The 26,733-nt window shown below is 44.3% G+C and overlaps 1 protein-coding gene across 9 annotated transcripts in view; it reads right to left on the bottom strand.

The window, feature by feature from the left end:
• RREB1 (ras responsive element binding protein 1) overlaps positions 1 to 26,733 on the bottom strand; it is a 126,706-nt gene that overhangs the window by 62,811 nt on the left and 37,162 nt on the right. For 5 of the 9 annotated variants that reach the window (XM_082045611.1, XM_082045609.1, XM_082045610.1 and 2 more), the window contains 2 exons: positions 5,156 to 5,275; positions 3,641 to 3,843 (listed from right to left, as the gene is read on the bottom strand). In XM_082045611.1, the coding sequence (XP_081901737.1) occupies positions 3,641 to 3,843; positions 5,156 to 5,275 (323 nt within the window). Of the gene's footprint in view, positions 1 to 3,640; positions 3,844 to 5,155; positions 5,276 to 9,884; positions 10,011 to 16,154; positions 16,230 to 16,605; positions 16,981 to 26,733 lie in introns of those variants that run through there. The other 4 variants (XM_082045612.1, XM_082045613.1, XM_082045614.1 and 1 more) reach the window with 3 other exon arrangements.

The following is a 26,733-nucleotide window of genomic DNA, read 5'->3' as shown; positions in this document are numbered from 1 at the left end:
TGCCTTTATACTAAAAGGAAGACAGTTTGGCGCCAAAAACTAAACATCAGTTTGCTGTAGAATGATGTAAATCTTCACCAGCTAGATATCCAACACCCATTACCTACGTTTTTTGGTGACAAGAGTACAAAAACCATCTCTGCATGACCGATGGGAAGTATAACATTTATGCCAAAAGCACACACTCTACTGAACCTCTTCACTGGCTACTGTAAGTATCATAAGTAAAAACATGAAAACAAGGAAAAACAAACAAACCCCCCCCCCAATACATCAACAACAACCAAACAAAAAAATGCAGCACCCTCAGTAGCTCTTTGGTCAGGAGGGAGTTGATGGCTATGAGTGCATCTGGATTATGTTTTTTCCTCTCTCCACACAGCTCTTTTCCCCTCATCAATTCAGAAGCAACAACTCTTTCCAGATTGTCAGATGTAAGCATTTGTGGAGAACACTGAGAACGACTAACCTGAGCCCCTGTGACAAGTTCTCTGGCATGTTAGGAAGAAAGGTGCTGACACAGGCTTTTTAAAGTCTCAGTAAACGAATATCCCTTCCTACGTGATTTGGGGAACCATTCTGGAGATTCCCCTATCAAAAATCTAACCCTGTGTTTTCAAAACTAAGGCCATGAAAATTTTCTATTAATTTCAGTGACCTGTGGATTTGGATGAAGAGCTACTTTCCCATTTTGCTCCAAGTAATCAAAACTTGTGACTTCACTTCTAAAAGGACCAGGACTGCGATGATTAGGGTCTCCCACTCCTCCCTATGGTTTCTCTTGTACATCTTTTTCTAACTGTTTTTCAGAGCTCTCCATCCTAAAACCTCTCCATCCTAAAACTAATCAGTGCAGCTCATGCACATGGGCCAAGGCTTAACATACTATTACTCACAAAACATCAGAAAGCAAGCAAGGCTGCCATTCTGAACACCCCAAGAAAGTTAAAATGCATTATCCCAGTGCCCCTCACTTCTTATATACAAACATATAATTCACACATGTGCATTCCATCCTACTTATACAACTGTGATTTTACTATATGCAACCTGTCTGTGGAGCAATGTTCAGCTCCAATTATACTGCAACCCTGTTAAAGTTGGCTCAGGACAGAGAACAAACACGCTGTGCCGTGAGGAAAATCCCTGCAGCTGCGCTGACAGTTTAGATGGTGTTTAATCCCCAGGGTATTTCTGTGAAATTATCAACCTACTACTTTTTTTTGCCTCCCCTTTTAAACGAGTGTTGCAGTTCTACATGATGCGCTTGACTGTTTCAAAGCCTGCTTTCTAGATTGCCTGCTCTTCCAATCAGCAAATTAACAGAAGATAGAGTACATTACTGGTTCACCTTGAAGCAAAGATCAGAAACACACTATAGCTCAGCCAGGGCTGATTAGTATTGGATCTGGGGTTTATTATTAACTAAAACCCAAACTTTCTCCAGTGGTCACATAGGGTACATGCCGCATACCCTAACACAGCTCAAGCAAATCCAGGGTAGCTGCAACAGGAATGCCGTTGACTGACTCAATCAAGACCAAAAAACTTCAGCATCACTACTGTAAAAGCACCCTCAAGTACTCACAAATTTGAAACACAGCACTCAGCTAACCCACTGGAGCTAGGCTGGTGAAAACACGCTTCCTGAACTGAAAGATAAAATTAGCAGCTAATTTTTTAGCTACTCTCCCTTTAGTAAGTCAACCTGGCACAACTGCTCTGCATTCAACTGATGGCAAATGCTTTCGGAATTGTGCATTAGGTCTATTTGTTTTTCTCCAGCTCAAAGAAACACATTTGTCGTACTTTTTATTTTCTTCAAGAGCAAAGTAAATGAGAAGTTAAAATGGATGCAGACTGATGTGAGAACATGTTTATTAGACTATGGGTAGACTAGAGCCAAGATAAAGTCAGCATTATAAAGAGAACCATAGACTTTAGGACAAAGGTTCAGGGCAAAATGTTTCGCTGCCAACTCATGGGAAACAGCAGTCAGATCCAGAAAACTAGCTGACTGTTCTTATCCTTGAAATTATAATAAGGGGCACATTCTGACCAGAATCTGAGATCTGCGTGCTGCTGCGCGCTGTAACAATTCAGTGCTTTCATTCTGCCACACTGAAAGTGGAAATTCGATGTATCAGAGGCTGCTAACCAGACTGATATCCACTTAATATTTCACATCTCACTTCTATTTTCTCAGTAATGTAGCCATTTGCCCCTCTGGTGATAACGATCTTCCAGCCTAAAAACAAACAGGCTATTTACTATGTTTTCAATGTATTTGTTTATTTTTATGCTGTACGAATCCCTCTTAATCCTGTCACATTTACTCTTGAGCTTCCTTTGATTCGATGCCCATCGAAATATCAGGTGGAATAAAGGTCACTAACGCTAATAAACTTCCCTGAAGCCAAACCACATGGTGTACCGGCGGACAGCTGTGTAATAGCACTGCCACTGAGACTAGTCTGAACTCTGATGCCTCACTTCACATGATGAAATCAAGGAACCAGGGCAGCCTCTAAGTGGAAACACTGCAAATAAACCTCAAAGCCAGCTGCTAGACAATACAATCCTACAAACACATTTGCCCACATACTGCCCAGGCTCTTCATTTAACAATGTTCATTTACAGTTAATGGTTTTTAACCCCTTTCAAGCAAAAAAACTCAAGACAAGTCATAAGTCTGTCAACTGGGCAGCTACTCGGCAAGCTATTAATAAACTACTATAGGAACATCACATGAGTCATGCCTCTCAACCTTTTTGGTCTCTGTAACATCTTGATTCATTTACAAATTCTCTGTGCTTCCCTACAAGCTCTAAAGTCAAATGGACACAAGGATTTGGGGTATTTCTTGCTGTTTTGGAGCACCTTCATTACTAGGGCTTGGCCCAGCAGGAGAAAAACATGGATATAAATAATCGCAGCTTTAACTGATACGACTCTCTCCTTCTACTTGTTTAGATCAATATTGCTATGAACTGGTGCCATCAACTGGTAAATGGAAAAAAGCTGGTAAAAGCTTCATAGTTTTATTAACAATGAAGTAAAAACACCTTACACTACACATTTGTGAACTGTGAATCCTGATGGATGTTTGTTCTAGCACCAGCTTTAACCTTCTGTCACTTGGATCCTCCCTAGGGACAGCTGCACACCTCATGAGGGGTCCCACAGAACGGCTGAGCCAAGTCCCCTGCCACACCGCTCTGCTCCTCTCTGAGGTATTTATTTTCTCTTCGGCTCATTACATGAACTGGTGCCCCAACAGATCATGCAAATGCAAGAGCCTGGAGAAACGATGCGGTGGGGAAGAACTGGCAACTCTTAGGTGGCTTTACCTTTGCTATTGGCATCTGCTAGACCAGCTCACCGTAGCATGATATTGGAGCTTGTGCTCAAATGTTTTACATGTGAATCCGAGCAAGCAGATCCCTTCAATTCCCAGTTTCCTAAAGCTATGTTCTGGAGAGCCACCAGAAAACATATACAGAAGAGCAATGGCAGAGGCAAGAAATACCCATTAAGGGAAAAAAAGGCAAAAATATCAAAGAAACATAACTATGTCTTATCACTTCCCATGCAGCTACTTGTATCCCCTTCGCCCTCCCTGCATTTGGGTTTACATACCTGGTTCCTCCTGCCAATCCGATTTGGTGCAGGAGACTTTGAGGGGGATTTGACATTTTGAGAGTTCCCACCATTTTCAGCAATCTTCCCCACATTCATCACTGCTGACATCATGGCGTCAATGGAGGACAAGTCTGCTCCGTCCAAACTGTTTGGTGAGCTTGGTGATACCTTGTAGCTGTTTAAGCTTTCCAGCTGCTTCTCTGGAATTAAAAACAAAAGCACACATAAGAGTTTCTAAGCCATCTGAAAAAAAAAAAAATAAAGCACCACAGTATTTTCAGCTGCCTCTAACTTTCATCACATTCTGCTGGATCATCATGGAGCACAAGCAGCTCATAATAACTGGAGTTCTTGTAACAGGAAAAGTTTCTCATATTGGAACGCATAGGACAAGGTGTACATTTCTTCTCACAGGACATGCACATTATCTTCATTTTCAACCTTAATTCAGTATGGGGCTTATAGAGTCATTTACCTTAAACTCTCTCACTGTAAAATGGCATTATTCATGGTACCTTGTGATCACCATGAACTAGTAGAGCAGTACTGATGAATGCACAATCATTCAAGCAAATGTGTTTTGAGCAGACTGCACAATTAAGGCATTAGTAACACAGTGTAGGGTACTGGGTTCTCTTTCTAGCATAGCTTAAGCCAACTCTGTATATGAAATAAGCTAAATTAGCAAAAATCCAACCAAAACAAACCCCCAGATCCCCTCAAATGCCTCTTTACTGCCACTGCTGGCATCTATGTAGACTCTTTCTTCTTTTTGGTCTGCCAAGCCACATTAGTCCTTTGAGGATATGTGTTACACCCATGGCTAATGCCACAGCTAAAGCTGCTACATTCTGTGTGTAGCAGGGATGCTCCTGTCTCAGATACCGAATTCAAAACACACCTAACATATCATCTCTGGTTTCTGAACATACAGACACATCAAACACACAGTTAAGGCCTTCCACTTTCCTCGAGTTTGAAAAGGAAATTAAACACTCCTTTTGCCCCAAAAAAATCTCCCAAGCAAACACCCTGCAAGTCTATTGCTCTGTCACCTCTGATGGAGAGCACAGAATCTTAATGTGTGTTGTGAGAAAGTCACTGTAACCCAAGTGGATGTGAGGCTGAACAAGGAGGAACATGTTTGTCTGCGAACATCTGATCTCTGCATAATACTGTCTTTGGAAGATAAGTTTGAGCATTATAAACAGGTGTTTTTTTGAGGATAAGTAATGTTGTGCCAAGTAACTGGGAGCCAAGAAAATCTTAGTTTGGAAGCCTGCAGTGGTAGTTGAGTATTTATGTGCCCATACTTCTGCTCAACCTATTTTGTACTTTGCAGACAGATAAAGGTTAGTGATGGGGAAAGAAATCCATGCACCAGTGCTTTCTGCTCAATGTATCTTATACTCTTCACACAGATAAGGGGTATGGATAGGAAAGAAATGTTTCAACAAGCCTTAATCAATGCCCTAATTTACAGAGTCACATAGAGCTAGACAAAACAGTTACCTTCATTTTTATCCCCTGATTGACTGTGGCTCTCTTCTTGGTTGCTGGTCTCCTCACTTAGTGTAGTCTGTACAGTAGCGTCTGGCTCTTCAGCCTCTTCTTCAGCAGCACCCTCGAGCACTACGTGAGGGAGAAGGGAAAAAGAGAAAGGGAGTAAGTTTTTCTGGAAGCCATTTTAGCAAAATAAGACTACAGTCCTTTAGTTTGAGGGCTCCCCCGACTGGTACCTAGGTCTGAGGACAGAAGCATGGCAACAGTGCCAGTGCAGCCCAGTCCCAGGGGTGGCTGGACACTGGGCTGGGAGATGGTGCTGCCTCTGCCAGCAGCAAAACCCAGGCAAATAAAGGGAAGAAACCCTCACCAGCTGGGTCCCCAGGATTCAGCCAGCATAAAAAGGAGGAGGGAGAGAAGGAGAGAGCAAGCTAGCATATCACTGATGGCCGCAACATTTGTTTAAGAAGTAGGAAGAATATTCTGCAGCTGGAGAATTTAATTAATTCAGTTTCACACACACACTCCTCTCTCCTTCTCTTCTCAGAGGATTAATATACACTCCAATACATGAATTCATGGGGACCTTTTTCTTCCTTATAGAAGTGGTGAAATGACTACTGAGGTTTCTGGGACCACATTCCTCACACCCACTGCCCAAGGTTTCCAGATGAGTTGAAGACATAAGCAACCATCGTACGTGCCAACAGAATTTCTCCACACCCCTTTCTGAAACCACAAACTTATCATGCTATCATTGGGGTTTCAGGAAGGATGCCTGTTCTGGCTGGAGAATGACAGGGCAGTTAAACATCATTTTTAGAGGTCACGGGGAACGATCGACGCATGAGGAAGAGAAGTTCTCTGCCCGCGGCACCTACGGCGATAGCCTCTGGAAAGGGTTATTTGTAATATGGAAAAATACTGATATATTTTTAATGGATAAATACACCTTTATAACCTCAACAAGCAAAAAAAAATATTTCAGTGTGGAAACAAACACACTGTGGACATTTCATAATCTCAGATTTACAAACCACATCCAGCAAACTTAAAACAGGTTTTCTTTTCTTTTTTTTTTTTTCCAGAAAGCAACCTCAATCAAACTGTGGTTAACTCAACAGGGTTTCTTTCTTTTTAAAAAAATGTATTCTCAAGGATGACATGCAAATCACTTCCATAACACATCTTCAAATGCTGTTTGAACAGCATTTACAAACAATGAATGACTACGTTCTCCTAGCTACTGACATTTTAGAGCACACAAGAAAAGGCAGACAAAGAGACGGGGCCTGGCCCATGTGCAGCAGTTCCTCATTTCACACCGTGCCAGGTAAAGCAGCAGACTCCAGCTTCCCACCTTGAACCAACCGCTGACCCCCTTGGGAGCAGCACACGGATGACGTGACACAGCGAGCCAGCGCTGTCTAGAGACAAAACCTAGGACCAGACTAAGCCCAGGACTGAGGCTCTGGGTAGTATCAACTTCTTAACAAACACTGTTTTCAATCTGCATCTTCAAAAACTGACAAAAAGACCATTTTTACGCCATCCCGAACAACTCAAGGTAACTCTTCCCTAGTTATTTTTGTACTTTTCTGCTAAGAAAACACTAGTGGCCCCTGCGACACCGAGATTTCTTGATCCAAGGTGAGGCCAAGCACCCGTCCTTCTCTATTTTATCCAGTAATTGGGGGAGCTATTTATTTGTTTGTCTTTATTTTGCTTGTCCTTAACTGTCATAACTTTGCTGTTATTTTGCTTATTTTCAAAAAAGGTCCATCACATTCAAGAACAAGACAGCAATTTATTTTTTTTCCTCTTTCCCCTCCCTGTCTTTTTTTTAACCATTTATGTGGTAGCTGACGTAATTTTGAACAGAATAAGCGCAAGAGTTGTTTTCGAGACTGGCCTAAATTTTCTAAGTTGCTTGCTTCATCTGCTTAGCACCATGAAAAATAAGGACCAGTTTAAATTATTTGGAGGGATTTCTGTTAAAACAATGCAAATAAGTGCTTCTGTCCTTATAAAAACCCAACCAAACAAAACAACTCTTCCTTCCAAAGCAGACCTATTCATTCCTCTTTCAGTCAACACCTAGGACATTAATGTCACCATTGATTTATCCTGGAAAAAGTCAATCTATTGTGTAACTGTGAAGACTCCTCTGTTGGCCAAGGTAACTTTAAGATAGCTGAGAGTTTCCCAGAGAACTAGAGTCAGAATTCCTAGTGGTGCTTTTAGCAACAGTGAGAATGGGAAACATTCATCACAAAGACAAGAAGCAGGCATACATGCACACCTTAACCTACCTACCTTCTGTTTCAGAAACACCTGTCAGCTTCCTCTCTGTTCTTTCAGGAGGAAAATGATGTATTATGCTACTACAGCCTTTCATCATTTCTATGAACCGACAGTTATTCTATTTCTGAATCTAAATATCTTCCTGCTAACACAAAGAAAGATGGATAATCACAGATCTTGTTTTTAAAACTGTTTGCTATACACAAAAATTTTCCTGTTTTGGAAGCAGTCAAAAGATCACAACTTAATTTCTGCAAAAATTGGTATTATTGTTGCATACTTTTGTTTACATATGTATTTTCCACTCTCTTGCATGAGGCAAAAATGCACCACTGAAACAAAGACAACTGCATGAGCAGCACACACCGTTTTCAGAAGCATAACTCTATTTGCAATAGGATATAGGAACAATAAGAATACTGGGCCAAATCACTCCTTCCTGTGGGAAAACCCGTGGCAGAGCGCCTTTAGGCAGGAACATACTCAGAGATTTCTCTTGCAGCTTTTTTTTTTTCTTTAAATAAATTCTTCACTGAGGATGGGGAAGTGTGGGGTTTTTTTTTCCACAGCACCTATGAAACACAGGGAACCAGACAGGCAGCAACCAGCACAGATGCCCTATGCTATGCCGCCTTCAGGACTGCATGCCTTCTCAGCTCACACCAAATACCCCTGCTTGGAGGTCATGCTGATGAAGCCTTCATCCTCCCTCTCCTCAAAAGAAAACAAAGACCTCCAGGAAAGAGGACAAACAGGAAATAAGCTGGCAAACGGTGCAGCCTCAGGTTGCATTCAACATCGGACCAAAGCCTCTAGGAAACAGGGAAGTGGTCACAAGCATTCAAGTCATCTTCTGCTTCGAAGAAACCCCCACAGTGTCAAAGTCATCCCCTGTGAAAAGGAGGAAAAACAAGAGCAAGCGACAGAGCAGTCGTGCCAACATGTGTGTGTCAGGGGGGACCAAACAAAACAACGCAGCAGCCCTCTTTGCACAGCCACACCAACTGCTTGATGATGTTGCTGAAACCATGAAACTGAGGCAATTTTGATCCCAGAGAGAAACCCGAGGGGCCTTTAGCTCCTGCTTCTGACAGAGGCCCACCCCTGATGTCCCACATAACCGGCTAATGGGAGAGTCACTGAGAAAGCAGAGAGCTAAAAAAACCAGAAAAAAGCCATGATGCTTCCCATTCAGTCTGTACAGGAAGACACTTGCTAGACCTATTTCCTCCTTTGGGATAAAGTGTGACTCCACTGTACATTAAAGCTGAGCCCATCAACAGTTACTTCCCCCCTTCGCTTATGTGTATTTATTTGTAGGTAATTTTCTTCTTTTAAGACCACTCTCAACAGTTACAGCTGCTTCTCCTTCTGGTGAAGAGCATCACGGATGAAGCAAAAAAGAGAACACGGGCCGCAGGGGAAGGAAGAAGAAAGAAGAAGAAATGATGAGTCTTCAGTGTCACAGTCACTTGACTCGCCGTTGAGAGGCGGCTACACAAGCACAGAGCAGCACGTCCTGGCCCCTGGGAGCTGGTACAAGTCCCCGCACCAGACTGCTCCACTGTCTCTGCACATGAGCTCTCCCTTTGGGACAGATAGGAAGAAACACAGAAAACAGGCAAGGAGGGGGAAAACCTGGTGTGTAGCACAAAGCTGCTCATTGTTCTGCCTTCTGAAAAAAAATCCACATTAACGTTAAAGTAGAAGCCATGCACTAATTGGGCCAGGGAAAGATTAACGCTCTCAGCCAAATACTTTTATTGGTTTCATTAAACATGCCATAGTGCATAGTACAGAACACAGAGGGGAGGAGAAACAGGGAGAAGAAATGACAGCTTTAGGAATGTGCACCCACACACACATGCATTTCAAACTACTTTTTCCCGTGAGGCCCAAACAGGAATCCTGAGCCTTCTTCATCATTTCCATCTTAGCAACGCTATAAGCTTGTTCAAGGCTTTCCCACTGTTGGGTTTTTTTTTTTTTAAGTGGTAGAAAAAGCCCCAAGGATCATTTAAATGAAGGCCAGACCTTCTAGTATACAAATTTAGACAAGAACAGAACTTCAAAGAGCGATATCACACAAACAAAAGTTTACCGTTTACCCATGAGATTATAATACCTAAGAATCACTAGGCCATGCTCCAAATGGTTTCTGATGCACTGGTCTCCTAATCAGCTTTTACACAGAGGAGCAGATTTTACTGCCAGAGCACACGGCGACACTCCCAAGCACAAATGGTCACTCCCACCCCAAGAGATGCACGCAGTCACCCGCACTACATTTTGAACGTGATTTTACATCAAAGCTGTAAGGAAGGAAGGAAAGAAGGTGAAAAGGCGTCATGTGGGAAGAAAAAAGGGTTAACGCTGTTCAAAGCACTGCCTCAAGGCAAAGGAAAACCAAACGAAAAACGTTTTCCCGACTGACCTTTTTAATACCAACTCTGCCCTTGCTACTGAAGTGTTGGTGCTGACTCGGCACCCCAACGGTAGAGAATTATACTGGCAGCGTCACCCCACTGTCACCGCTGCTGGAGCACCAGTACAGAGCAGCCTATGAGGAAAGGAAGAGAAGCATAATAAGAAAGACAGTGGCACGGGAGAATCTGGTGGTCGTTCTTTCACTTAGCATTTGGTAAAAACTAAGAATGTTACCCCAAAGGTTTTGAACTTGTACCTGTAACTAATGGTTTACTCTACAGAAAAACAGAACCAAACAAAACAAGCCCTAAAAGACAACAACCAAAAGGAGCAACATAGAATCATTTTGGTTGGAAGAGACCCTTAAGATCATCGAGTCCATCTCTTCAAACTTACTTGCTGAGCACCAAAACAGATTGTTCCTCTTGCTATGAATTCTCTGAGCTATTAGTGATACAATTAGTTTACCTCTGTTAGCGCACACATATTTTGTTTTCTAAAATAACTCTACAAAGCCGCACATCCATACGTCTTTTCTTACCTAACATGTACACAGACGGATACACCCAGACGCAGAACAAACATGTGAAGCACGTGCTCATGACCATGCCTTAAAACTGAGCTAGCGACCACCTTCTGTTTTGGGGGCAGATCAAAGGAAGAAGCACCAAACAAGAGTAAGACGACCCTTGTATTTCCAGATTATTTTGTATACTGCTGCTACAACACCTAACAGTTAGGCTAAATTTTAAATATGCAAACTCCTCCTGCTTTAATTCCTCACGTGCATGATGGCATACGCATGTGCATTTAGTTTTTACATATGTTTTGAAAATCTCCTTCTGATGACTTATGGGCCACTAATGGTCCTCAGGACTTTGGCTCACATAACAATAAGCATCTCTCCATAAAGCATACCAGAATTTGAACTTACTTAATGTTTCAAGCAAACAACTCTGAATCACCATGATACTCTGGGATTGCATTGATGTAATACACTGAAAACGAGGAAGCTATACTAGTATAACAGTGAGTTACATTGCTGTACTGGCAAAGCAAGGGTTTCCCGGATGAAATTCATCTGTATGGTCCAACTGGTTTACAGCAAGGTACGTAGACACCAGGAGGACTTAACACAAAACACATTTTTGCCCATCTTCTTGGCCCTCTGCTCAGTTTGCTAGCTTGAACAGGGTACCCAGTTTGTTGCTTTTCCAAGTGCCGTGGGAACAGCCCTCACGCAGGAGCCCGTGGTCTTGCTAGACTAGAAAGGAGAACCTGGGTACATGCTGCTGCAGCACCGAGAGCGAAAGCAAAACCCGATGGGCCTCGGACTCCTAACAGAAGAGCCCAGGTCTCTGCCAGCACACTGGGCAGGCACCCCAGAGGGTCTGCGCTCAGCCGGCACCAAGCTCCCGAGCAGCACTGCTGCTTGTGGAGATGGCAGCGTCACACAAAACGCACGGCACCGCCAAAGGTGCAACAACCTGCAGCTGCATTTAGGCTCAACAGCTGCTGGTGTATTTTGAGATTTTCTAATGTCTTAGCCGTCTCCTCCATCCCCCACCGAAGAAGTATGTACAAGCTGTTCCTCACCCTCACTGTTCGTATCAGCTTGTGGGTGAGCACCTGGCCCTCCAGAAAGCCTTTGTCACCAAATTGCAATTTTTGAGAGCTTGTTCAAGCAAAAAGGATACTTAGATCTGAAGACAGCTTAACAAACATGAGGCCACAAGCAGCACTTTTAGACCCACGAAAGAATAAAGTTAGGGCAACAGCAGAGTAAGACAAGTGGCTGTAAGCAGACATCCCTTTCCTCCTTCATGTGTAGACAACAGCAAACATCCCTCCATCCTCATCCCTGCCTGCCCACACAGCCATTAGGAGGTGCATGGGTAGGGGTCCGGATCCCCCCAGTCACTGGGAACCATGGCTGCAGTGACACAGGGGGAACACAAGACAGGCCTTGGGTCTTACCCGGCACATCCCCTCCCCTGTGCTCTCCCTGCGGGCTGAGGAGGGACACAAAAGCAATACTGTCTGTCCTTACAAGATCTGCTTTGCATGTGTTCGGGGAGTGGGGACAGCTGTGCGGACGGCTCGCAGAGTTCCAGGAAGTCGATGTGTTTCTTGGCTTTGACTCCAGTTTATTTGCCTTAGATGAAGTGGCGACCCGAGAAAGTCCCTTTGCGTCCCTCCCGGGCTGGCACCGGCCACAGCAGGGCGGCGCTCCTTGGGACACAGCCCAGGGTCTCTCCCAACACTGATCAGCCTTCCCTGGTCCGGCCACTGCAGCTCTTCTTGGGGCCAGGGCTGGCTCATTGTCCCACGGGGCAAGGGGACAGTCTTGGGATGCAGCATGGGGGAGGGTGGGAGCCCAGAGCAGGGCCAGGAACCGGAAGGAATAGATCCTGAAGGCTGGGATGGAGGTGTCTCACAAAGGAGAGAACACATCAGGAGAGCGGTGTCATGCTGTCTGCCACAACAGTGGCCTCCCACACAGCCTCCGAAGGAGCTGAGGACAGGGCAAGAGAGTGGAGGGGCAGAGGGAAGCCCAAGTGAGGACCAGTGGGCACTCCCATCATACGTGACTCCTGCCAAAGAGGCCGAGGAATGGGGGGCGCACCTGCCCGAGGGGAGCCCCTGCCACCCTGGGGCCACAGGACCTCGGGACACAAAACCTCATCTGCTGCTGCTGCCACCTCAGACAAGCGAGAGGGGACAAAGGATGCAAAATGAACAAACAATCTAAAACATAGGTCTGTGGCTGGTTTTTGGGGTGCTTGTTTTTGTTTGTTTGTTTGTATTTTTGTTTTGCCTTGCCAAATCCAATTAACTTAAAGCCCAGAGTGGAGTAAAGCTATAGGCTGAAGTCCCATCACCTACATGGTTAAGCAAGCACTGTGCGGAGGGAATAGGATACTTCTCCAAGAGCCTGAGGGGTGAGCTAGACAGATTGCACTTGGGAGAGCCAGATGGAAAACATTTCTGAGTAACAGAGAAGAAAAGCGACCTCCCCTCCCAACAGCCCGAATTGCAACGCCCCTCGGCTCCAACCAAGGAGAGGCTGCAGGGACGCGGGATGGGCGAAGCGGGACGCTGGGCTTGGCTGGGTAGCTGTGACGGAGATGCTGACATCCCTGACAATATATGGCCAGTCTAAACCACGGGATATCTTGTCCTTTTAAGGTGGGCCAAGAGCAAGCATCTGTGCGGCAGCAGCACAGCCCCAGCCTGCCATCAATAGCCCCTGGTGTCAGCGAAAAAGCAGGGGCTCCTGTGCCATGCCAACTGGCCGTGCAGATGCCCAGGCACCCACCCCGAGAGGAGACAATCAGTCCAGTTGTTCCTCCGTATGGTATCACAGAAACAAGAAGGAACAGTAATAACCAGACGAAGAAAAGCCACGAAACCATGCGGCCGGGCTGCTCACTGGCAATTGGTGCCTGCAGCTGTTGGGGAGGGAGGGGGGAGGGAGGGAGGAGGGAGGGCCTGTCCCCATCCCTGTTCCTGTCCCCGTCCCTCACTCTGACAACTAGCAGCTCAGCCAAAGGCAGCTTTGGACCCGGGACTTGAGGCAAAGTTTTAAAGCAAATCTCTAGAGGGAGAAACAAGCAAACGTTTCATCCCCGCATGCTTGCTCTTCACACACAGCCAGAGCTGTGCGTGCGCAGCGGGATGGGTTTGGCAGGGATTAGAGAGGGGCAGGATGAATCACGCTGAGGAAGATGCAGAAAATCCCTGTGCTAGTGCCCTGCTTCTTGTGCAGTGCTCTGGTTCCGACACTCTTCTCCAGAACAGAGTTAAAGAGAGCTTCACACAGAGCCTGAATACATGGGCAATGTTACAAAAACCGTTCTGGAAACAGGGCAAGCTAAACCAGGAAAAGATTCTTTCCTTTCGGAGCAGCTATGTCCCACGTGGCATTTCACCAGTCTAACTGCATCCACATGCTAGCAAAGTTCCTCGCACAGGCAAACCCAAGGGGGACAGCATCGATTCGCTTACCACAGAAACCCCAATGCATCCTTTGCAGCCTGACCTTGCTGTCTTTGCAGGAGATGCCAGTGCACTCTCTGCTTGAAGTGCTGTACCAGGTAGCACACCAAAGCACTTTATGCCTCACAAGATAACGCAGTAAAATGATGCACGACATAAGAAAATAAAGAGTAGAAATTACGGGCATTAAAACTCATTTCCTGGTGGTAGCATTTTTGTCAACCATCACAATTTTATCATGAGCCCTGTAAAAATCTGATTATTTTACATCACATTTACTTTTTTTTTTTTCAGTTAAAGTTCAATATTTCCGGGTTGTGGAGAAAAGACAGAAAATTACATGCTCAGCAAAATACAAAAAGCAAATTAAAGTCAACAGATTAATTTTAAAGCCTCAAGCCTTTAAGGATAATCATGACCTCAGATGCTCAACCTGTAATTTCATAACAGGGATAGTAACACAGAGCATCCCTTCGTTACACAGCACATTTTGTACCCTGGAACATATACCTTCCAAAACTAAAATGGCTTTTTCTTTTCTAAAGCAGGAAAAAAATCACATAATCTCAGTGTGTTTCTAGCGCTTCATTTAAAAGCCAACACAGCTGCACTCTAATGCTACTTAAAGATGAGAACCTCCACCGAATTACTGAACTCGTTTTAAGCAGAAAGAAATTCAACATGCCAATATTTTGCAGAGAGAATGATTCAAGAGTTTGCAGCTCTTCTTGCTGCTCTTTTCCAGGGAGCATGACTTGCTGACAGGATTAACTACTGCCAGGCTCACGAAGCTGGGAGACAGCTGCCACATGGCAGCCATTTATTACAAAGCTCCACTCCTCTAACATTAGGAAAGAGGCAGACTATTTCATCTGTGTTATCAGCAGGGTTCCCCTGCTCCACAGGCTTTGGTGACTGGGCTTTCTCTAAACAAACACCTCCTTTTCTCCCCCACCTTGTTAACATCATTATCTTCCTGTCTTCTGTTTCTGGTCAGCACAGAAACTATTCCCGCTATCACACTCTCCAAACTACAACAAAAAAAATAATCTATAATCAAGACAATTTAAGACATTCAGAAACAAACATATTCCCCAAAATAGAATTTTTTTTTTTTTAATAGAGAGTGTCAGCTTGACATTTCAAGAGAGGAACCACATGCCAAAGGGAGGAGAGATGTGATGGAGCAAAGGGATTCAGAAGTGCGCTGTACAGCCCCCCATTCTGCCATCCACCCTAGGAGACATTTGTAATGTCCGTCTCCAACTGCGATATCCAAAGTGGCTACACAACTTTTTCATGAGCAAGATAACCTGCAGCACTCCTTCCTGGCTCATCTTTCCAAAGCAGGCAGACCCTGAGCAAACCCACTAGCCAAAGCCACCTCCCTGCCCTGTACTGTATGACGCACAAACAGGTCTCAAGTCAACCATCTCATACAATCTCCTAAGGATCAGGAACAGATATACACCATCTATACCATCTCCATGTGATGTTAAGCACAGATAACCATCACTTGCCATTCTCCTGTTGTTCTGAACCAGAGGTAAGAGATACAAGCCAGCTGCTTAATTTTACCCGGGGTTATTCTAGATATTTATTTGCAATAGATGCCAGAGTGCCACAAATTACCCAAACTAAGGCTTATCACTTCCTCCAGGTGAAGGGACAGCCTTGAGAAAAACATCTCTCCTCCCATCACTGATGAACAAGTTGCCACAATCTTGTGAGCACACCCACTGGCTTATACCAGCTGGGCAGGTAGCCATCAGGGTTGTTTGCAAAGCTCTGAATTCTGAAATAGAACATTTCTTTCATGTTTTAGTTAGGTAAAACAACTACAGCAGTAGATGGTGCTGGCAAGCCTCTCCAAGTTGAGATCCTCACAGGAAAGCCACTAGGAAAATTTGAAACAGTAGTGCTACTTGTCAATGGTATTCTCCAGTATGAGTTTTCTTTCTATTTTCAAGCACGTACAGTGAAACTAACCTGTGGGAGGTGCTTCCTGCACACTGACAAAACGAAACAGCATCTGTTAATTTTCATAGACTGCAACGCATGTGAAAAAAAAGGGGCACAGGGATCCAATTCAACAATTTCTGATGGAATTCAAAAGTCCCTCAGCTTCATGAGTACAAGATGACTCCTCAGAAAGGACACAGCACTATCTGACTTGAAAAAGATATATTTCCAAAACAAGAACTGTATACACACACACACACACACACGCACACACACACAAATCCCCCTTCATCCACAACCACATCCAGCTGCTGACCTTCCAAGTTCCTTGTAGTCTAGCTTTTGCTCTGGGACTTTCAAAAGCCTAGCAGGCATTTCCAAAGGATTTTACAAAGTACACAGGCCTGGCCTTGTAAAAGCTCATGAGGAATCCACAGAGGTCATCGTGGAGCTTAGACAGTCTGCAAACAGCATAATCCACGTGCTGGTGAGGTAAGGAATGACCAAAGTCGGTTGGATAGGCCTGAAGACTTCTGCAGTGAATGGCTCCTCCAACAATGCTGTAAACCCTGGAGGAAATGCCTGCTGATCTTCAAAGCCCTTCAGTAGGAACAGCCTTAAGTTTCCTGAACATGAGCATTCTGGTTACAAGGCCACAATCCGCTTATGCACGCATGGAAAAATGTAAAAAACAAAGCAAACAGAAAAACAAAACAAACCATAAAATCCACTAAGGTTAATAACTGCAAATAACCAGTGAGACTGACCCTCTACTCTGCAACGAGCTGTCGGATCCATCCGGCAAAGTTTTGATGCTCCTCGGCACAACAGCCACACGGATCAAGCAGCAGCTCACAATCTCTGCAGCTTTCTTTTTTCTATTCCAGGCAGTCCTCCAAACGTGTAGACTCCTGGAACGCAACACTCAGCTGTTCGGACTAGGAGGAGGGGATGCTACAGCCCGCAGCTGTACGAGGTGTCCACTGCACCGCTATCGAGACCCCTGCGGTGCGCTTGCACTGCTGGCAGAATTTTAGGTGCAGCCTTCAGTCGCCTGACGGGCTGCACAGGCGACCATGAGTAAAGGGGAGTCGGGACACCTGCACACTGCAAAGAATTGCAGGAAGTTTATTTCAGGAACGCTGGGGAAAAAAAAAAAAAAAAAAGAAAAAAAAAGAAGATAAAATTGTGAACAGGTTTCTTCAGTAAGTCAAGTTTCAAGTTGCTACTCCTCCAGCCAAAAACTGCTGCTGCTAGTCCAAAACCACCCTCCTCTTCCAAAAAACCAATTCTACTGCTAGTGCTTCACACATTGCCATCAAGCAGATGATACAGACAATTCTTCCCACAATTCACATATGAAAAGGGAAACTCATTTCCTTCTGCTGACTCTCATTGACATATAATACACCAAAACTAGTATGAATTACAGATAGGTTCAACCCAGTTCTGAGTGAAGTAGTAGCTGCACGTGTTCATCACAGAGAAAAAAAGAACAACAACAAAAAAGACAAACAAATGGCCTGTGCACCCACTCACCCCCACCTCAATTTCTGCAGTAGGACAGCAAGAGTTTGCCAGTGGAACCTTGACTAATCACGTTCATATATGCACATGCAGTGAAGCCACATTGAACTATCGTAATCAGATCTGTGACACTGAAATGCGTACTTCCTTTCAGGAGTGATGTTCCCACATGAACATTTTCTCAGTCATATATATATATACATACACCCACACAGCCACTTTCTTTTAATTCTAGAAATGAAATCACCTTGCTTTAGAGTTTTAGGCCAGCACATACTGCGGTAATATATATGTTTACATTAATCTTGCTGAGGTCAACTAGAACCTACTCTATAACCAGAGGTGAACAAGACCTAGTGCTTTAAAAGAGACACAAAAGAAAACAAAACAAAACAAAACATACTGATATTGTTCTTTTATTAGGTTACAACTCTTTAAAGGAATGAACCATATTTCTACCCAACTGTCAGATCCCATCCTCTAAACTTCATATAAAAATTGTGTTAATTCAGAGCAAAAGCAAGGGACAAAGAAAACTTCAACAGCAAAACCCATATTTTCACTCAGGTACTAAATAGCACGAGCTATTTTCCACTTCCAGTTCAGACATTATTGTGTTGTAGTAAGTTTTATATGCCTTATGGAGCTCAACCATTCAGTATAAAGAGATAGAAGAGAATAATTCAAGAAATCGGTAGCCATCTCACCTGTAGAGCAGACAAGCATGTATTTGAATGAGTTAAAACAAGAAACTAAATAGAGAAGAAGCATGCAAAACTCTTGCTAAGTAAATTATTTTTCACTGTAAGGTGAAAAACTTTTCTTAGTCTACCCACTCATTTCACACATGGTAATGTGCAACTATAATTCTACCAAAAATCAGAGCAGAGTCACCACCAGATTTTTTCCACTTGTTCCTTCACCTAAACTTCAAATGGGGTTTCTGAAGCTAGAAGATTTCTCCATCCCTACTTACTGACAGCTGAAGACAGAAACTGGCCCTTTCTTCATCTGTTAGAGTCTAGCAGGCCACAGAGGCTATGGAGGTAGCACTTTCATCAACAGAAGTGGCAGCAGCAACATGTTCAGTGTATTTCACACTGAGTTTGAAAAGTTATTCAATACAGATTTGACATAAAAAATATGAAAGCTGACAAGTTCAAAGGGTCCTCAGCAAATATACTCCTTTAAAGCTTCCTAAAATCTCTAAATATGGATAATTTCTGAAGTAATGAGATCTTTAAAATAGCAGTAAGCAAGCTCCTGAAAGGTGGGATAATTGGAAGGGTTATCACACCTCTGGGGGAAGTCACAGGCTCTATCTTGGCAGAGTTTCATCCCTTCATATACCCAGGGGACTGATTAGTTCATGATAAGCAATTAGGCACCCTGGGGAGGACAGTTAACTGTCTTACCAAAACAAAAAGGCTGCACAAATATTAGTCTCAGTAGATTAAAGAAACACTATCTGGAGAACAGCAAATTTGTGTTTGTTCCTTTCTACTGCAACTAGCAAATATTACATTTTGCCTACATATGGCACACATAGATCTCAGAAGTCCCAAATTTGAGCACGTACTTGCTGCTAAATTAGTAACAAATGCTCTGAAGCATTTTCTTTCCCAAGACATCAGTTGCTGCGATGCAGGAAAAAAAGGAGGAGGGATGGAGGGGAGGAATACAGTAAATAATGATTAGATGACTTGAAATAGCAACCTCATTCATTTAAATTCTCTTCCTCATTGTTAAAATAGTCCCCGACCAAGGATCAGCTGCAGAAAGCAGGACCTGGAGAGGCTATATATGGCTGAAGGCTGCTTGCATTTCAGAATGAAACCCCCGGTCAGCCACAGCCCCATCATTACGTGCCCCGCTGCTAAAAAAGTTCTGGGAAGCTCCAGCCTGCTGTGAGGCTCGCAGTGAGGCACCTCTGTGTACCACAGTCCTACCCATGTTAAACATTTATCCCTGGTGAAGCAGAGGGACGAATTCACCTTTCGCCTGCCAACTGATGTAAAAGCTCCAACACACACCAGAGCTGCCGATGACGCTGTTTCTGACTTACATCAGGCCCAATGTATTTCAAAGTACTTCGACGGCTCAAAATACGAAGGAATGCTTTTCAGTAAGACGACCCCCTGTTCTTTTCTGTCCTTTTATCTTTTCTTAACAGTTTGCCATCCAGTGATAGGAGGGAACCCCAGCTGCATAGCCTGAGCTTTTATCTTCTGCTGACCATGCAACAACACAAAGCTCAGTGCTGGATTTCCTGCTGCTTGCCTAAAGGGGCTGTTCAGCTTGTTTAAATATTACTTGCCTTGGGAGCCCTGGAGTTGTGCCCAAGCACTGTACTGTATCTTCCCAGCATCCATTTCAGCATGTACTTTAAAGGTCTTTAGGTTCGATGTACTATGCTCTCCCTCGCTACGGGAGGAGCCTGATGCCTCTAGAAAAAAAAAAGAAAACCCACCCACCTCCTCCCTCTCTCCCCATGCCTCCCATTAGTCCCCATGCCTCATTCCCTTACACATCTAACAGAAGTCTCTCTTCATCCCAAAACCATGCAAACATATTTAGCCTAGTAAAGCGAACCAATTACAACCAAGGGAAAAGATGTTCTGGTATGAAAGGCTACAGCTAGGAAGAAATCAAATGCTGTGTCTCACATACAGCCAGCTATCAATGCTCAGTGAGCAAACAAACGAGAAAGCACAGTAGCAAAAGCAGGCTTTTAAGCTGAGCTGTGCTACAGCAGCCTCTTGCGATGCTAAATCTGGTGAGTCTCCACAGTGGATTTTAGAAGAAAAGAATCTTCAAGTGCGACCTTCTCCAAATTTGCAAACTTAACATCAAGGCGCTTTCTTTCCTCGTTCGAAGCAGCGATGAAAATAAAACACGGCTTGTACAAAAACAGAGAGGATATTCCAGCCTTCACAAATTCTTTCAGAATCCCTCCTTTCCATAATTACCGTGCCACGGAGAGGCTGAGTTCTGGCTACAAGGTCAGCAGGGAGATAACCTTGGCCAATAGAAATGATCTGCATCAGCCCAAAGGCAGCGCCAGGCGGCCACCCAGCGAGCAGCCCAGCAGGCCCCACTGTTAACCTGTTTGCAGCTGGGAACAGCCGATACAGATGGAGAAGGAGGAGATAAATTCCAGACTCAAAACCTGTTTGTGAGAGCTGTGGTCACAGCAGCTGAAATACAGAAAACTTCAGTGAATACTAAAGTTTGCAAGAACTGTCCTATAAGAAGATGTCTCTCACGTTCCGTGGCAGCTGAGATGCAAAAATACATGTACCCGCCCCAAGCTGACGAAGAAGTGCAGTAAGGAGGAAACACAGGGCTAGCAGTGAAAACCTGTTTTTAATCCATTCTGCTTTGCCTCAGCCTGCAGCGTACAGACTGATTTAACCTGATGTAAGCCACGGCTGTCATTCAGAAGGACAGACTGCCAGTCCTCACTTCACCCCACAGCTCCAGCCACACGTTCTCCCTCCGGCCTCATGCCAGTACTAGCGTTTGAACAACCACATGGTGATCCAGGATCACGGAACTGATCTGGTTTGGGATTTGCATTGTTCGTTTTTTTTTTTGTTTTTCACTTAAAAACACACACACGTATAGTTTCATCAACAGCCTTCGCACAGGGGAGTGGAGACATCGTCAAATTACACCCTCTATTTGAGTGAGGGATGAGAGACCTGAGCAAGAATGTTGTCGGTAACTCTACTCCCACGGTGCTGCAATACCGGGGAAAGATGAAAAGATGCAGTGGAACAAACCCACAGCCAGCTCCATCTCCAGACTCCCTCCTCCTGCTCCCCCCAACTCCCTTTACTCCAGCTCAGAGCTCGCTTGCAAACCCTCTGCCATAAAGAACACTCCTGTCATTTAAAAGTCTACCTGAAGCTCGGTTCTCCAGTTAAACCCAGTGAAACTAAGTTCACAACAAAATAAACTACCACTTTTAAAATGTCTGCACCACATCTCTCCCGTGGCATCTCTGGAAGAGGGGAGCAAGAGGGCAAGGACAGTCTCAGGCAATGAGTTGGTAATTTTCTGCTTACCTATCTGATTTTTCCTAGATCAAGGACTGGGTGTACCTTTTGCACAGTGCTAAGCACAAACCAAACACAAGTCCAAAATATCCCCCTTTTCCCTGCCTCCCTCAGACTGACGGCTGAATTAAGCATAATCTTCAACTTTTTTGTTTGTTTGTAAACATTCAAAAATGACCCTTTCCCCAGGCACAAAGACAAAATTTACCCCCTCCAATACATCTCATGCTTCATTAAGTCACATGAGTAACAATGCTGAAACAGTCTGCCACCATGTGCCACCACATGTACCAAGCACAGCTCCGGAGCCCCTGGTGAGCAGGGCAAGCAGCTCACCTGGGGCCCTCAGGTACTTCACAAACAATATTTACAAACCTTGGGCCCTTGGACTTAACCTACAGCACAGTGGGAATGGCACACGTGCTCTCGCATCAGCATCTACCCCCCCAACAGAGAGCAGGATTTATTGTAAAATGCATCACCTTAAGGGGATGGGATGGGACAGAAGCGGAGAAAAGAAACCAAAGCTGCAGAGGGAAAGGACGTGTTGCCTGGCTGCATGTCCTCAGGCGCTGCTAGCTCACGTTGCTTGCACCATCTGATCGCTCAAAGCTAAACATGGAATGTAGGTAGCAAGTCATAACGCTGAGCAGGGCTGGAGACATGACCCATCAGCTGTTTCTGCCTTATAATTATTGCACTGGGGCACAGCAGGACCAAAAGTTTGCCTGGGCAGATTTCTGTGACGTTTTGGCTTATTAAAAACAACAAGAAAGGCCTCACGCCACCTTCAGATTTGTGATTACAGTCGCTTTTCCACAGGCCTGGCATTCCCTGTCTAAAATCCTCAATCCGCAAGAAATGTGTAAAACCCAGAACTATTTCACTTAACGAAAACAGCATTGAGAAGACAGATTTCACCACTCTGTGATCTCTCTCTCCCCCTTCCACAAGACAGAGAGGAGTTTCACACAAAGATGCAGCAAAGCAGCACTACTGAACCACCAATTCTCTGCATTTCTAGGCTGATCTTGGTGATTTCCCCTTCAGGCCACTTCTGCTCCCAGGCCTTCTCTCACTCGCTTTTTAAAGTTTCTGCTACTAATTAAAAAAAAAAATGAAAACCTTACTGCAATACCATAGTTTCCTTGTATTATCATATTCTCTAGTGAACTGGTTAATTCTCAGAGTGATCCTGACCCTCAGCTCCCACTGGGCCTCAAGTGATGCAAACGGTTTCTTTCAGCTCTTCCTCCATTTTATTTTCGTCCTAATATGCACTGAGTACAAGTAGAGGAATAAGTTTTGCAACTCTGGACTTAAAAAATGCTAATATCTTCACTGGTATAGCTGAAAAGGAATGCTTACTTTTAGGGAATTTGTTTCTGTAACATGCTCAGAATTAAGCAAAGCTCAGAGAGTACAAGTCAGTAAGGAAATTATTAAAGCCAATATATATTCAACATGTCTTACTGTCCAGGCTTTGCTGTATAAGTAAAGCTTACATTATTAAGAGCACAGCTTGTCAGGCAGTGACTTGAATTTTAGTGCAACAAGTCGAAGGAGAAACAACAACAAAGATTGTAGAAGGACAGAACAAAAACCTGCAGCAGAACAGCCGAAGTGCCTCTGTTGCATGAAAAGTAGCAGGTAGCGCAAATCTGGATAACGCAGCCCCTTTCCAAATGACTGCCTTTAGCAGACCACGAGCATCCGCAGGCCCGAGAGATGCTTTCAGGAGGTCACTTAGGGCTACCTCAAGCTTCCTCTCTGACACCACGTGGACTCCCCCTGCCCTCCCACCTATCCCCCAATCAAACAAAATAAAACAAACTAGAACTTTTAACATATTTCCAGACAACCATGTGGTCAAATAAAAATCTCTGTGAGGACTCAGTGCAAAGGGACACCCTGCAAACTTCAAAGATGCCGTATTTTGCAAGAGTAGAGAGGTGCAGGGGTGCCAGGTGGTTACCGGGAAGGCAGGCAGAAGGGAAAAAGACACCAGTAAGCTACAAACGAGCTCTCGTGGGCTAGAAAAGCACACTCGTGGCTAATGGACCCAAACTTCTGTTAGCACAAGAAGAGTACCCACCTCTAAGAAACCACTTCCTATCTCATTCTCCCCATCCCCTCCCTGACAGCCTCTTCCCTATGATAATTCAGAACAGCCAGGCAACTGATCTCTAACCATCCATCAGAAGAATTGGCTAATACAATGTCACCCAGGCCACCGCATGAACAAAAACCACCAACGAATCCAGCTAGTGGTTAACTGCAAATTTTTGCTTTCCTGACGATATCACACTGGTGTGTGTTCCCTTGCTTTTGCACATACACTGCCCTCTCAGGAACCCCATCTGCTCAAACTCAGATTTACAAATACATGTACAGATATTCTACACATCTGCTTCCACCTGGTGGATTACCAGAGATGAAGACTGCAGCATTTTTAAAACAAATGCGTAAACCCAAGTCTAAAATTAGTTGCATGGTAATTCTGTGGGCAAGAGCAGAGGGGAAGAGTGGCTGGGCTCAGGGGGGAGGGGGAAGTTTGCAAGAAATGGAATACAAATCACTAAACTGTTTAAACCATTTTGAAATTGACTATTTTCTCTCTTGGAAAACAAACAAAATAGGATTTTTTTTATTCCATTTTGAAGCGTTTCTTGAAATAGAGCTATTCAATATTGCTCTGGGATGCTTAACATGAATAAATTACTTAAATCAAGTGTCTTGTCAAAGAACTTAAAATAACTCTTTCCAAGGTCTGCCCTTCCACAATCACCCAAAAAAGGGGTTTTAAAATGCACATTAAAATACATATTATGCACATGCCCTGTATATAACCAAAACAAAACCCTAAAGTAATTTCTTAACTGCTATCCATAACTACAGAAACCAGGGGTTCTTTTAACACTTCAGCAGAGCAAATGAGAAATGTCAGGGAGTATCCTGAGATATCCGCTCTTGTAAAACCTTTTACGTCTGGTTTCTAAAAATTTCTTTGCTATGATACCTGCAAATGCAGCTTTGCAGTAACTTCCAGTTCCGTTTTCACATGCATATTTTTAAAGATAGCAGCTGCCTTTGCCCTGTGTACACAGCATCGGGGTATTTCGTTCCCTGTGCCCAAAGTTCCCAGAAAAGCCAACTCCGCAGATCCTAGGTGTGGCACATTCCTTTTTGCTCTAGATACTCCTCCTGACTGGAAGCGAAGGTAAATATTACTCCAGCCTCAATCTGCTTTCCTCTTGGGCCCACAGCAGCTTAGCAAACTACAGTAAGCAGGCTATTGCAAATTACACTTAAGGGCTCATTACGAATCAAGGCCTCAGGCTTGCTAATGAATTGATACTAATAGTCCCATTCTATGGAACAGACCCATTAGCTTCAGCAGAAGCTACAAAGGTCCCAGTGCAAGCTGTGGTCTGCAAGGGAGGGCTACGTGGCCCCTGCATCAGAAAGTTTGTTTAGATCACATACACAGGTATTTTTGAACTTCTGGGCCTTTGCCTTTATTTAGGAGACTAGTGGTGTTCGGGAAGGAGTGCAAATCTTGTCAGACAACTTTCAAACTACACTTACTACTCCATATGGAACAGAAGTGTCTACAAAGTAAAGCACACTCACGAGAACAACATTTTCATCTTACACTGACAACCCTCTCAAGTAGAGATTCTACACCTATACCTGTACATCACAGAGCAAGAGAAATGGCCACGCATTCCGCATGTGTTTTTGCAAGTGGAAGAGCAGACAAATAAACAGAGGCACACAAGATCGACAAATTGTTAACTCAAGGTGTGGGACCAGGTTGCTGATTTCAGTATTCACAGAGCTGAAGTGACTTATTCTGATCTGGCGTGGGAGAGACACGAGGACTTTCAATGAGTCGTGCACAGTCCTTTTTACGATATGTATTGCAACAGACATTAAGAACGGGAGGCACTGGAGAAATCATCATTGCTGGTGATTATCAGCTATGATGACCAATACCTGGCTTATTCAAGCAATAGCTGTAACTGCAATCTCCCACCCGCCTCGCCCTTCCCAAATCTCAATGCCCCTGCATTACAGCTTTGAGGACTGGAAGAACAGGTCAGGCTTTCTCCCCCTTTTTTAGGGATTCTAGGTTTGTTGTGGTTTTTCTCTTCTTTCCAATAAGAAAAGAGAGGACGTGAAAAGGAATTCAAAACCTGAAGTTACTTTCCCCTTAGCTGCATTCTTAAAAATGGCTGAAGATTATTTTTTTTCTTTTAATTACTTACTTTTCTTTCAACCAAAACCAATGTGGCCTGAAGCTAAACACCTGACTTGCAGGGTTTCAGCACAAATGGTTAGAGCTTGGTAGAGCCGCATGCAAGAGGAGGGCCTGTAACAAAGCTGCCTGGTGATCTCCACTTGAAAATCCTCTGGGCAGCCCAGCTTCTTTCATGCAGAGGAACTTACTGACATTCTTTCTCCATTCCTGTCCCTGATGACTCCCTCAGTGTACCTGGAAGTTAGGAAAGCTGACTAAGCTCCCTAAAAACTGGTCTGGTCAGTCCCAGTCACTCCCCACTTCAAAACGGTGAAAGCGGACGGTTTGACATCTCAGCAGATACAGTCTCAGACTACACTGGTGGAACTGCCAGCAAACATTAAAAGTATCTTTTTTTCCTCGAGTCCATTTGCATGTCAGAGTCCCTGAATCTGAAAGTTGAGAGAGATTTTTGATGTACTTTTGGGGTTTCTGACTTTAAGCCTGCAGGATAAACTCCACTCGTGGTTGTTCACGAGTCAGAAAATGTTTGCTTGGAAAAAGAAAGCAGAAAAAAACTGCTATTCTCTCACAATCGCTCAAGTCCAAGAGGCACAGCCTTAGCACTGCCAGTTTCCCATCTCATTAAGTGTCTTGCAATACTTGTTTTTGTAATCGTTTTCCATGCTGTCTACACAAAAAGCTATCTCGGAAGCCAGAAAAACTACATTCCTTTAACATGGACCTTTTCCAGACTCACCCCAAACCTTTCTGTGCTTTAGGTCCTATACATATATGAACACACAGATCACTGCGGGCCCAGCAGTTAATTCATTTTCAAGCTGCCCTAATTTTGAGGCTAAGCACTTCCTAAGCTTCACCACCCCTGATGTTCCCCTGGCTCTTTCAGGGAAGCCAGGCTGCCTCCTGCTTCCTCTCCATCCACGGCTGCAGCCCACTGAGTTGCTCTCCCATAAGCCACATCAGCGTGCTACCACGCAGGCAGAGTGAGATTCCCATTAACTACACTCACAGCATCTTTCTGAGAACTTCAGAGTGAGCAG

This window comes from Streptopelia decaocto (assembly GCF_964273445.1).
Source record: "Streptopelia decaocto genome assembly, chromosome: 2".
NCBI classification, from domain to species: Eukaryota; Metazoa; Chordata; class Aves; order Columbiformes; family Columbidae; genus Streptopelia; species Streptopelia decaocto.
Note: the sequence above shows the minus strand (reverse complement) of the source record. Positions and strands in the feature narration are given on the sequence as shown.